A 14,480-nucleotide genomic window follows, 5' to 3' on the forward strand; every position below is an offset into this window, starting at 1 on the left:
AATTAGTAATTAACTAATTGATTCACTCAATTACATTCAAATTACATAGCAGCAGACCAGTTAATCTTCTATTCAAATTAATCTAATTACTATTAGATTACAAGACTTAAGGCAACATTTTTGTAAAATGACATTACGTAGGTCATGACATGTATCGTGGCAGTTTGAAGATGAAATATCCTCTGAGTGGTGCTAAAAAGGAGTTAAATGTTCTCCCAAACAGATGAGGTTTTTAAGGTTAATGCCCTATTGGGTTTTAAATTAACAAAACTTACCTCCCTAACCCAAATCTTAAACCTCAACATTAGGGTGACCATACGTCCTATTTTTCCCGGACATGTCCTCTTTTTCGTACCTTAAAAAAGCGTCCGGTTGGGATTTCTAAATTTGCGAAAATGTCCGGGATTCGGCTTTAGTTGCGTTATGATGCGCATCTGATTTGATACTTCATTGTGTGTGTGTGTGTGTACATATTTTCATTGCTTTAACCCCTCTTTGTAAGTCCCGCCTTCTCGCACACCATTGGTCGGTTATAAGAGGCTTGCAGCAACTATTGGCCAAATTCCTAACTCCCCGGGAACGTGCGAGCGCTGTTGTGTTCGGCATCGAACAGTTGCTTGACAGTAGCAGCAAATTACAGCTGAGTGGAAACAATGCCCAAACGAAAGTGCAAATTTACAGAAGATTTGCACCAAAATTTCCTATGCTTTGGTCCAGGTCGAGATCCGTGGGAAGCAGAATGTATGACATGTAAAGCTGCATTTATGTGTCAGTTGCTAATGAAGGTGAAAGTGATTTAGGAGCACACATTAGCTCTGGGAAGCATAAAGGGTCAGCAAAAGGTGAAAGTTCATCAGATAAATTAACAGACTACTTTTTGTGACCAGGTGAAATTGTTATCACATTGCTTCATTTTCCATGGCCATTCAAAATAATAGTAAATGAAATTACACACATGGCATCAAATATTTTAATTTAGTACATGGACATTCAAAAGAATGTTGGGAATTGTTTTTATTTATACATATTTATGTTATGCTAATAGAGTGTCTTTTTCACGATATTAAATTTGCATTCATAGTAACACTGTTTTGAACCCTATTATTCCAGCCCAACCCTCTTTTTGGAAAACCAGAATATGGTCACCCTACTCAACCTTACCAATCGGGTCATAAAAGAAAATGTGAGATGTAAAACGCAATTACTGAAGCAACTATAACACTGTGTGGTGCTTTCAAACACTTAGGAATTTTTTTGCATCGCAAGTGAAACACTATCAGTTGAGCTTCTGTGCAACATGATCATGCACAAATAAGCTTGAAAGTGTAATTTGTTATTAAATACAAATGTAAAAATGTATTGCTTTACTAGTCACCTGCAATACAAAAAATTATAATATGCATAAGATAGCATTGTGTGAGGAACAGGGTAAAAAGTGTTTATGAAGTGATAATCTGCCATTTTACTTGTGATTTGTAAGAAAGTGAATAAAAGTAATTGTTGTTCTAGAGCTTACATTGTTGTAGTGTTTATTTTAAAACTGCCATGATACTGTACGTACAGAACAAACAACATAAACTTATTTAGCAAAAATTGAGTTAGGCCTATAGTAACATGAACCAGGTTGAAGGTTAAGTTGAGCAGATTGCTTTTGGGACACTGTATTCCACACTCTATGCTCTATTGTATACTGCAATTTTGGCAAATGAAGTAGGTCATCAAGGTATTGCATGCATAGAGAAATTGTGCACACTGTGCACAGTATACATACTACACTGCAGGAATACTATGTAGTATGCTATTCTGATCATATCCTATAATACAAACTGTAAGTCAATCTGCTGCTGTGGTTATTTGATGATGTGTTAAAATATTAGAAGGAAATGACAAAAGACAACAGCTATGGCATTGAGGAAGGTAATGATTTATTGGTGTAGCAGTTTTCACAGAGCTGTCTTTAGAACATGTACAGAACACTTCTTTCAGAAAAATACACTTAAAAATAAAACATTTGACAATTTGGTCAAAATCATCGGCACCTCATTAAACATTTATGAGATGATTGGAAACCATATGAGAAATACATAGTGCGCAAGCTGGTAGAGTGTAGTATGACTGCAGTGCATATCTATTAATATTGAAGCACTTTTATTATGGTATATGATATTGTTTTGTATGCGTTTCATTAGTTTGAAACTGAAAATAAATGGTAACACCATCAGTGATAAGAACATAATGCTTGCTGAAAACAGGGCAGCAGTATTCACAACATACTTCATCTGATTTGGTAGTTCATCTTAAAATATTGCTTAGTAAGTTCTAGTTCTATTAGACCTAGTATAAAAGTGAGAGATTGAAGTGAAATTAAGAGATAATTTTACTGAAGTTTTACTCTAAGCATATAGTTATGTGTGTGACGAAATCCCTCATTTAAAATGCAGCTTTAAATCCACATAAAAGCTTTCATATCTTAAAGGAATATTCTGGGTTCAGTACAAGTGAAGCTCAGTCGATAGCATTTGTAGCATAATGTTGACTACCACTTAAATTAATTTAGACTCGTCCCTCCTGTTCTTAAAAAAAAGCAAAAATCCCAGTTACAACAAGGTACCTGTGAATGGGGCCAGTACATAAACGTTAAATGATCACGGTTTCAAAAGTATAGGCAATATGTAAACAGAATGTGTGTTAACATGATTTTAGTGTGATAAAATCACTTACTAAAAAAACATTTTCTGTCAAGTTAATGCCAATTTTACACATCGTTGCCATGATGAACAGCTGTAAAAACATCTATTTAAACAATTTTACAGCTCAAATTATACACAAGTGCTTTTATAAAATTATAAGTTTCACATTGCTGCCTTTCAACCATCCAAAAATTAGCCCTATTCACCTCATTCGTAAGTACCTCACTATAACCATTCCTTTTTTTTTTTTCTTTTTCTTTTTAAGCAGGGACAACTAAAAATTATTTTTGGTAATCATCATGATACCAGAAATACTGTAATTGAGCTTAACCTGTATTGAACCCGATTAAAGTGCAGCCCTCTCTAAATTGTCTATGCAGCAGAGCGCAACAAGTCAGGTTTCAGTGGCCTTGGTTTCCGGAAGTAATTTTTGCATTCATTTACATTTATGCATTTGGCAGACGCTTTTACCCAAAGCGACTTACAGTGCACTTATTACAGGGACAATCCCCCCGGAGCAACCTGGAGTTAAGGGCCTTGCTCAAGGGCCCAACAGTGGTATCTTGGTGGTGCTGGGGCTTGAACCCCCGACCTTCTGGTCAGTAACCCTGAGCCTCAACCACTGAGCCACCACTGCCCCCATTCCTTTTCTCCATAGGGATTCAAATGTATACAAACATGTAAGTAGTTTGAGAGTGTATTTAAGTAGTTGAGGTTTGGGCATGGTTCCTGTTTCCATGGCAACAACAACTTCTCTGATTAGTGGATCTTGCTTCAGGATTATAGGTAGTGTAGTTCTTTACCAGAAATTCTATAAATGTTTTTTAAATCAATGCTGAAATGATTGTTTTTGCATCTATAGAAGCATATATAATTTCTAAACCTCTGAGTTCCTGCTAGGTCTATCTTAAAAGGTTTTATACATTATCACTAAAAATCTACTTCTCTATGGAGAAAATGAGTGGGATTTTTACTTCCAGAACCCTACTGTTGCACTCTATTAATTTGAAAATCATTAAAGGGAATCTGGCTACCTGACAGTGAGACACAAGACCCACAAGGGCCTGTTGTATAATATACCACCATAAGAGTAATTATGTTTGTATTACCGCTCATTAAGGACGCTGGCATGTTTGGTCCCCGTCTAAACTTTGTCTGTCTCCTAGTGGGGGTTCGGCAGTCTTTGTAGCATCATGTTATTCTCAGTTGCTTAAGTTCTCCTTCAAAACTTTTTGGCCTTTAAGAATTGCATATTTAAGCTACAATATTCTGTATACACAGAAGAATATCTCCCACTTACAAAATCATATAATGGCTTAATACACAATAACCAATGTGTGCAGAATTTGGGACAGATGTAAGTCATCATTTCAGTCCTCTCTGGATTTATATTCTAATGGCATCTAGGAATATGCTGGATTGCTTGAGTTCTCTAAATTTGAGAATCATCTGTCAGTAATAAACAACGCCTGGTCATAGTGACCACAAGGTCGTTGATTTTGTTCCACTGGAATTAGTCACCAAAGCTATCACATGTCAAAAGAATTGTTTCTGGTGAAGTAATGTACACATATTGATCCCTGGCAGGCACTGGCCCCTTTAAGGAGAAACCATGACCCCTGAGCAGCAGCTCTCTGGATGGATGGATGGATGGATGGATGGATGGATGGATGGATGGAAAAATGTAATGCGGTACTGCTGGATGTACTGAGCTACAGTATGTAAACATAAAATGGTTAATGTAAAATGATAGTGAAGTCTGTAACACTTTACAATAAGGTTTTATACATTAACATCAATTGACAAACTAAAAGCGTTCATTAACTTGGTTTATATTAATTTCTACACACTAATACATTGTAACATTGAAAGTTTTGTATGTTAACATTAGCTAATGCATTACGCACTCACATGAACCAGGGTTGTCTTTATTTCTATTTTATTTTCAGTTGGTCATTCCAATTTATTTTAATAACTGACTGTTAGTTTTAGGTTAGTTTTAGTTTGTTTTTTTGGATTTCTCTAGATTCAGTTTAGTTATTTTTTATTTTAGTCTAAGTATTAGTATTTTATGGCTACCAAAGCTAAAGTGTTTACTGATATCATTTAACTATACTTAATGTGGTTAAATTGCTTGGGGCAGTCTTGTGTTAGCACTATCTATAGCATTTCCATGTCTAATGAAGGTGGTTTGCAAATGTTTAACATTTTATAAAATACTGTGTAACAAAAACTAAAATTAATTTGAGGTAATCTATATTTGAGTTTGTTTTGGGGCTATGAAAATGTATTTTTGTTTGTTTTTGTTTGTTTATCAACCATGTTTGTTTTTATTTTTATTTCAGTTAACGAAGTTGTTTTCATTTTGTTTAACGAAAATAACACCGACATGAACAAACAATGTATATACAATAGTATATTTTGAAATAAACATCAACCTACACTAATAAATGTTGTTAAAAAAAATAGCGAATTGTTCGTTTTAAGTTCATTATACCAAACGCATTAAAAAACACTTGTAAACCGTCTTATGTAAAGGACCTTATTGTAAAGCATGTCCAGGACTACTGGTGGGCATTGCCAAACTTTTGTCACCCTCTCCCAGTCCAATGTAGAGACAAATACTTGCCCACCCTAAAGATCATAATGCCTCCCTAAAGATTGTATCTTAATACCAGCCCTGTTGTGTCCACAAGAAGTCTAATAAATGTGCCTGAGATGATTGTCTTTTGGCCATTGAACATTTGCAAAGGTTTTCCAATTAAAGTACTGAGCTTTGACGGTAAACAAAAGACAGTCTTCTGCTATGAGTGTTACATTGCCTTTTGATACAGAAATGTCCCCCTGAATTTGCTTTGGATATTAATATGTAATGAGTGAATATTTCAAGTATATGCATATTGGTATCAAAAGGGCTGTTTCAAACTCCAAATGGTGTATCTTTTCATAATGACACGATGTCTCAACTTAGAATTCTCCACCAGCCTGCATTTGTCTAGCTGAACATCTCACCCATACATTGAGGAGAGGTATGAGTTGGAACAATCCAGTCTTTTTCCTTCAGGGACAAACCCTCATGGCACATCATACTCAATGTAGGGGATGTCACTGTATCGGCTATCCACCTCCGCCCATTGTTGTACCGCCCGTGCAATGATTTCCTCCGAGAGTCTTTGGGCATAGTCTAACAGCACCGGGTTGTCCTTGGAGCCAATCTCTGAGAAAACCAGAATCGCTTTCTCTCCTTGTTTTCCTGGCTTGCCATCCACTCTCTCCGTTGAATTCGAATTCTGAGTGGGCTCGTGGTGTTTGGATTTCATGCATCCCATGTTATAAATAATGTAGCATTGGTTTGAAAGCAGTGAGGAGGAAAGAAGAAATGCAAAGATGGCGTGATACAAAGGTTATATTCCTTTGGTTGGCTGTTTTTAGGGTTTTGTTTGTTTGAGGCTAGGATGCAGACAAGTATAGTTGAGACATTCCAGGTGGTCAGCCAGGATGTAGAGCTTTCTTATAAACACCTCACACTTGCCCTGTGAGTAGAAGATCTGTCAGTGAGTTATTGCCTGTCTTGGCTATGCTAAGTATACATTTTCATTATGACTATGTTTTAAGGTGTCTTGGCAAGCTATGTCCATGCACTGTAATGACCTCATCTTCACAGGAATGTGTATTTCCTTATGTGGCAGTAGACAAATATACTTGCATGTGCTTTGATCTATTAAGACAGATTTGATCAGATTTGTTAATATAAACAAGCTATTTATAAAGCTTGTAGCAGGCTAAAAGGATGTAGACATGGTGTGTTAGTAATAAATAACTAAATAACACAAAATTGGGTAATTATAGACCTTTTGTTGGTAGTAAACGGCCATATCTTAAGTAATTAAAGAGTATAAACGGCTTTGATTGAAAAACATTGGCAAATACTACATTTAGCCTACAATAAACTTTTTAAGCGCAAAATATGTAATTTAATATGCTATATAAATCAATGACAGCCATTGAAAACATCGTTTGCACAGTAGCCAAGGACAACCGCCAGCCATTGTCTGGAAATCCGAAGGGATCAACAGTTTAATAACATTTTCATAGGTTAAATCCTGGTTGTTATAGCCAAGGAGACAAAGTGGTAAATTCAATAAACACATTTGTGTCAAGAGACCCTCAATGTCTAGACAAAATGTAATTCTGGTTTAAAAATTGCCATTGTAATCTACTATTAAAAGTACATAGCCTACATACCTGTTCAGAATAAGGACGACTGGCTGTGAGAGCTGTATTGATGCATATGAATAATCAAGCGCGCCGTATTGAAGAAATGATTTAATACAAATCGAAATGTGAGATACATCCGCACTAATCATATGCATAAGCTCCCTCTTCTCCTCCATTCTCAGTTATCTCACTGGAGAATGGAGTAAGCATGATGAACTTGCTCTTGTAGGATAAGTCGTGTCAGAATTCAGCATGTGCGTCCGAAGTCCTCACACAACATCCAATTTAGTGATGATCACGTTTCGGTTTCATTCCAGTGACGATTGGGCTCTCTGCCCTTTTAGATACTGACATCCATATGACGGAATTTGCGGCTGGGAAATTCTCGCTGTTTCTATTCACGGGCACACTTTGCATGTACAGATGTTTGTAAACGGGATAAAATGGGTTATTGCAACACACGTAGACACAGGTTGTGCCTGTGTTGTGAAGACAATGTCGCCACCAAGTGGATTATATATAGGCCTATATATAATATAGGCCTATATTTATTTATTTATTTATTTATTTATTTTATTTTATTTTTAATTTTTAACACACTAGAATTGTACGTTTACAGCAATTAATATATATATATATATATATATATATATATATATATATATATATATATATATATATATATATATATATATATTTTTTTTTTTAAAGAAAATGTTAACAATTTTAAATGGTGTCACAATAATAATAACAATAGTTTTTGGGGGACGGAACTGTATGTTGAATGTCAAAGCTTGCTACAGTCACACAAAATCAACCCTAATGAAAAGTATGCATAAAAATCAAGATTTGATTAGATTCAGAAGCGATATGAGAGGTGTGGGTGAGAAACAGATATTGTATACAATATTTAAGCCCTTTTTTTTTGCTAGAAATTCTTCCCCCTGCCCAGTAGGTGGCGATATGCACAAATAATGTGAATCGCCAAAAACACAACAAAAAAATTTACTATTTTTTTATAGTAAAAAAAATTTTTTTTTAAAAAAGGACATCAATATTCATTTGATTTTCACCCACACCTATCATATTGCTTCTTAAGACATGGATTTATCCACTGGGGTCGAATGGATTATTTTTATGCTGCTTTGATTTGCTTTTTGGAGATTCAAAATTCTGGCCACCATTCGCCTGCAGAGCTGAGATGTTCTTCTAAAAATCTTTGTTGTGTTCAGCAGAAGAAAGAAAGTTACACATATCAGGGATGAAGTGAGGGTGAGTAAATATTAGAGAATTTTGATTTTGGGGTGAACTATCACTTTAAGATAAGGCTCAGGTTGCAGGACATTAACAATAGCAACAGACAATTGTGCAAATCTAAAATATAATGGAATAATATAAAGTAGTAAAAGCAAATAAAAAATCTCCTGTATGTAAAACTGTAGGAGAGTAATTTTTCCAAGTAAATCAGATTGTAAGTGAATTTACAACATATCTGTAAAATTGTGGTTTGTGTAGTAGGCTACTATGCACTAATGAAAATTAATGACATGCTTTTAGTTGGAAAGTTTTTCTGATATTTCAGATTTTATAGGTATAAATAGCTATAGATATACATATTAATACAAGAACCAATCTGTAAACCACCCTGAATGTTCATTGGAAAAAAATCAACAAACACAATTAGTCCAGCCTTTAAACTTGAGCATTTTATATTATTTTCTGTACACCTATTATCCTAAAGGCATAACTAGGACTGCTGACTTTCTGTTTCAAGTCTTATCTCTGTTAGTCTTGCTTCCACAATTTTAAACAGTGATATATTTATTATATATTTATTATGTCATATACATTAATGTCATTGTGTAATAATCAAACACAATCAGAAATTCTACAGCAAATTTCTTAGTTATAGCTTATTACATTTTAAAATGTATTATGCACTTTGATTGCTATTTTGCTCACATGTTTAAAATAGTAGGCATTAGCCTAAATAACAATTAGGCCTTGGTGTGTCCAAACTTTTTACTGGTAGTGTAGCCTACTATTTATGTTTATTAACGTTTAAAGTTTCATGAGCAGTTTTTTATTATTTTTTGTTTACTGTCTATATATGTTTACCTTTTAGCACCACTATAAAAAAAAACAACTATAGAGAAATCAGAGGAAAAATAGGACAGGAGCTTCACAGAAGCAGACGTTCCTCTTTTGCCTCAAGATGGCGCTGTGTATCTTACCCACGGATCCCAAAACCACTGAAGCTGCAACTGTGTCCCTCCCTGAGTGCATGGGACAAAAGAGATAAGTGCTAATAATTCAATTTAAAATATAAAACAGGCTGTTTGAATAGAATAGTATGTATTGTAACATTAGGTTGCTTAAGGCATACACTGTATGTATATTATATACAGAAAATGACAACTGGTCAAAATAACCATCTTCCTCTTGATCACATTCCAGAGGTTTTCAATGGGGATCAGGTCTGAAGATTGGGCTAGCCATGACAGGGTCTTGATCCGGTGGTCCTCCATCCACACCTTGATTGACCTGGCTGTGTGGCATGGAGCATTGTCCTGTTGGAAAAAAACAATCCTTAGAGTTGGGGAACATTGTCAGAGCAGAAGGAAGGAAGTTTTCAGTAGCCTGATTCATGCGTCCTTCACAAAGATAAATCTGCCTGATTCCAGCCTTGCTGAATCACCCCCAGTTCATCACCGATCCTCACACTGGTCGTCTAATGGTTAGACGGAGACCTGGAGAGGCCTTCAAGCCACAGTGTCTCGTAAACACTGAAATTTGGTGGAGAATCGGTGATGAACTGGGGGATCTTCCTAAGTTAAAACATTAGTATTGTGTTGTTTAAAAATGAATATTAACTTATTTTCTTGCCATTATTCAGGGTCTGAAAACACTGCATCTTTTTTGTTATTTTGACCAGTTGTCATTTTCTGCAAATAAATGCTCTAAACGACAATATTTTTATGTCTTTATAGTAAAATGTCTTTATGTTCCTTTTACTCAAACTGTACATCACAATTTACAATTACATTACAATTTATAAACAGTACATCCAGAGAAACTGACAAATTTGCAGTGATCTCTTAATTTTTTTCCAGATATATATACTGTATATACAGGGTTGGGGAGTAATGGAATACATGTAATGGGATACAAAATATAAGTAACTGTAATCCACTACAGCTACAATTTAAATAATTGGTAATTAGAATACAGTTACATTCAAAAGGTATTTTGATTACTGAAGAGATTACTTTGCATTTTATTGTCATTTGTTTCATTTAATATTTAGTCATTTCAGATGAAAAACATTTATACATAGAAATGATGTAATACAAAGTGCATTTGAACAGCGGTGAAACACTTTCTTATGATGTGTTACATTCATACGAGCAAACAGAGAAGTACGTTTAAAGAAAGTTTGGAGCAGAAGAAATACAAATAAACCTTGTGTTAATTGTCAGCTTTATGCTAACAAATTAAACTAAAATGCTATTTCTAGCCATTTTACATGCATGTTACCAGCACAATCATATTTTTTTATCAAGAAAATTCACTTTGGATCATTCTTTGGATAATCTCTTTTTTCTAGTAAAACCTTTGATATTAGGGCAAAAATCATATTCTTGATAATAATTTTTGGATTGTTTTCCTGTAAAAATATCTAAAAATCCTTAAAACATTATCTATTTGATTTATCTTGTTTTAGAAATAACACTGCATAAGATATTTAGGTTTTTAAGAGAATGTATTTTAACATGTGTATTTTGTCTGACTGTACTGGAAGATTTTTTATAGTCAAAACAAGTGGAAAAAAATCTACCAGAGCTGAAGAAGTAATCCAAAATATTTAGATTACGTTACTGACCTTGAGTAATCTAATGGAATACGTTACAAATTACATTTTACAGCATGTATTCTGTAACCTGTAGTGGAATACATTTCAATAGTAACCTTCCCAACCCTGTGTATATATAACATATATAGGCCTACATTACTTTTTACTTTTGTACATACATTTATACATACTTCAAATTCTTTTGATATATTTTGTATACTTTTCATCACAATTTATCTACTTCATTTGTTGTACAAAAAAATATTTCGATTCTACATTTACAATGACAATATAGAACTTGACTTTATATAGTGCATATCAATGAAAAAGTGCATATTTACTTGCAGAGCCACCTCAAGATTATGCAGGTTGCTGTATAGCTTTCGGCTTTTCATATACATGTGCCTTATTAATCGTCAAGTTCAGTTAATTCTACTATATATCCTCTAGGATGTGCCATACCTCTTTATGAACTGCGAAAGAAGTTCAGCTCTGTCCGTTAGGTTTATTGTTGCCTGCTCAGCCAATCATTGAATCTGACGACACAATAGAGAGGCCAAAGTTGCGGTATAAAAAGCCTTGCCGAATTTTAAGCATGACATCTCTTTGGCTGGTGCGTGGTGAGGTTTATTTCCATTGCAAAATCAAACCAAATCAAACCTCGCAAACATCCACCGTCTTATACCACGTCTTGGAACATGCATTTTACGCAGGTTTTAATTTCTCTAAGTGTTTTAATTGCATATGGTCCAGTGGGTCAAGGAGACATAACGGCGGCGAACCAGCAGCCTTCCACAGTTACGGAGGAAAGCGAGCAGTGTTCCACGTGTGAGTTTAGACAACACAGCAAGCTGATGAGACTGCATGCCATCAAGTCCCAAATTCTAAGCAAACTGCGACTCAAACAGGCTCCGAACATCAGCCGAGACGTGGTCAAGCAGCTGTTACCCAAAGCGCCGCCTTTGCAACAACTTCTGGATCAGTATGATGTGCTTGGGGATGACAGCAAGGATGGGACTATGGAAGAGGATGATGAACATGCCACCACAGAGACCATCATGACCATGGCCACAGAACGTAAGAAGCATCCATTTCAAAGATTCATTAATGTAGGCTAAATGTATACCGTTACGAATGGACCACCTGAATGGAGAGCCCTATTGCACAGTCTTTACGCTCAAGCCAAGTGCCCTCAGAAGCCAGCTATACAGTATATAATGCACAATTTGGACGTATTCCTCACGTTTCTGTCTCTCTTTTTCATTGTTGTTATTAGTAATGTTTTGTGTAGCTCCTTTATCAGCCTGCATGTTACGCTGCGTTTTTACGCACGTTGAACAGCAAACAAAGGCGCCCGAGGGTCGGTCACATGAAAATGTATTTTCCTCATTTAAAATGGGTTTACACCTTTTCCACAAGTAAAATTCATATATGCATATGATTATAAACACATATATTTGATTTTAAATTAATAAACTGTATTAAATTGTGGAAAATTGCATAAATCAAATTTTTTTTCCAATCAAATCAATGTTTATTTATTTAGTCTCCTTAATATCTGTTTTCATTTTCAGTTTTTTGGGCTTCGTCAAAATGGATTTCCAAACCGTTATTATTTTAAAACTTGCAATTTACAATGTATCAGAATTAATCATCAATGCGTCACTTCACGAACCATTAGGCTATACTTTAACAGCCGACTTATAAAACCCTTTGGAAATCTGCAGGTATGACGTGTCGTTTTCTTTCAATCGCATTTACTTTCGCTTCTTTTTCAGCTGACCCCATCGTTCAAGTAGATCGGAAACCGAAGTGTTGTTTTTTCCCCTTCAATCCGAAGATCCAGGCGAACCGGATAGTGAGGGCGCAGCTCTGGGTTCATCTGAGACCGGCGGAGGAGGCGACCACCGTCTTCTTGCAGATTTCGCGTCTCATGCCCGTTACGGACGGAGGCAGACACATACGAATACGATCCCTGAAGATCGATGTGAAGGCTGGGGTCACGTCTTGGCAGAGTATAGACGTCAAGCAGGTGCTCACGGTGTGGTTAAGACAACCGGAGACCAACTGGGGCATAGAAATTAACGCGTACGATACGAAAGGAAACGACTTGGCCGTCACCTCAGCGGAGACTGGAGAGGATGGACTGGTCAGTAAATTCAAATACGATATACCAACCACTTATATAAATATATAACTACATATATTTAAAAACTCTATGTAATTCTTCCATAACATATATTTTTAGTGTTAAACTAAATAAACTAACTGATAAAATATTATAAAAATTATTCAAGTGGTTTATTTAAAAAAAATGTCTACAAATGCACTTTGTACAAGATTTTATTTTGCACATCCATGTATTAGATCCAAGGGCCTTAAAAATGTCTGAAAAGTGTGTGGTGAGAAACACTGGGTCTTTAAAAATTATTACAATTAAAAAGTTGGGTGCTTTGGAAGGAAGATAGATTATTTTAAATCCAGTTATAGTGATTGCTTCCTCTGGTCAGATCATACCTGTATTGGTCAGTGTCAGCATTTGTTAATGTTAGAAAAACTATGTCAAGGTCAGCATGAGAATTATAAGGTCTTATAAATATGAAAGGATGAACAGTAAGTTGAAACACTGTCTCTTTGGGGTTTTTTCTCACAGCTCCCCTTTATGGAGGTCAAAATCTCTGAGGGCCCAAAGCGAATCCGGAGGGACTCTGGACTAGACTGTGATGAGAATTCGTCAGAGTCTCGATGCTGCCGTTACCCTCTCACCGTGGACTTCGAGGACTTTGGCTGGGACTGGATTATTGCTCCGAAACGCTACAAGGCGAATTACTGTTCGGGAGAATGCGACTACATGCACCTGCAGAAGTATCCCCATACTCATCTGGTTAACAAGGCCAACCCGAGAGGCACCGCCGGACCCTGCTGCACCCCCACCAAGATGTCTCCCATCAACATGCTTTACTTCAACGGCAAGGAGCAGATCATCTATGGCAAGATCCCCTCAATGGTAGTAGACCGTTGTGGCTGCTCGTGAACCAGTGCCCATACAGGACTCAAACTGTTTCAAAGACCCGGACATCTGATCACACCACCCACCATCCATTAGCAGTGCTTTCCGCAAGACACTGTGCAATAGAAGGACACTCACTCGCTTTCTGGGCACTGCTTCATTTGACTTTGTTTTTTTGTCTTCCTCTAAATCAGTATCTCTGCCACAGGAGCCAAATGTCACATGGATGTACTGGAATGTCATACTGGTTGGACTTGGGAATGGACACTATTGAAATCTATGACATTACCATTAACATTTTCACCTTTTCAAAATACTCTCATTAATGCATAATGGACAACGTACAAAAAATTGTATTACACAAACACGCCAAACTCACACCATCATTTAGATATTTGCTGTAACAGCTGTTAAACTACCGGTGAGCTTGTTTAAAAAGAGTATCCAAGAGAAACAGAAAGAGACTCAAGGACTTTAAACAGAGCATGAAAAACATGCCTGAAAAGTTTTGATAACATATATATATATATATATATATATATATATATATATATATATATATATATATATATATTTTTTTTTTTTTTTTTTGCAATTTTTTTTGCAATTTTTTTTTTTCTTTTGCCATTTTTGTTGTTTTTGTAATAGGGTAGTGTAGAAAGACAGGAAAGCAGGGGAGAGATGGGGGAAGGAGATCAGGACATGACCC

The 14,480-nt window shown here is 35.8% G+C and overlaps 1 protein-coding gene across 1 annotated transcript; it reads left to right on the forward strand.

The window, feature by feature from the left end:
* Positions 1-11,242: 11,242 nt before the first annotated feature.
* Positions 11,243-14,236, forward strand: LOC127659272 (growth/differentiation factor 8-like). Its single transcript, XM_052149013.1, has 3 exons — positions 11,243-11,838; positions 12,540-12,910; positions 13,415-14,236. The coding sequence occupies exons 1-3, from the start codon at positions 11,460-11,462 to the stop codon at positions 13,793-13,795; spliced, it is 1,131 nt and encodes a 376-aa protein (XP_052004973.1). The 5' UTR covers positions 11,243-11,459; the 3' UTR covers positions 13,796-14,236.
* The last annotated feature ends 244 nt before the right edge of the window (positions 14,237-14,480 follow it).

This window comes from Xyrauchen texanus, chromosome 18, assembly GCF_025860055.1.
Source record: "Xyrauchen texanus isolate HMW12.3.18 chromosome 18, RBS_HiC_50CHRs, whole genome shotgun sequence".
Classification (NCBI taxonomy): Eukaryota; Metazoa; Chordata; class Actinopteri; order Cypriniformes; family Catostomidae; genus Xyrauchen; species Xyrauchen texanus.

Coding starts and splice junctions, on each gene's coding strand:
- LOC127659272 (XM_052149013.1), top strand. CDS start 11,460: ATGCATTTTACGCAGGTTTTAATTTCTCTAAGTGTTTTAATTGCATAT. Junction 11,839..12,539: donor CATGACCATGGCCACAGAAC/GTAAGAAGCATC, acceptor CTTCTTTTTCAG/CTGACCCCATCGTTCAAGTA. Junction 12,911..13,414: donor AGACTGGAGAGGATGGACTG/GTCAGTAAATTC, acceptor TTTTTCTCACAG/CTCCCCTTTATGGAGGTCAA.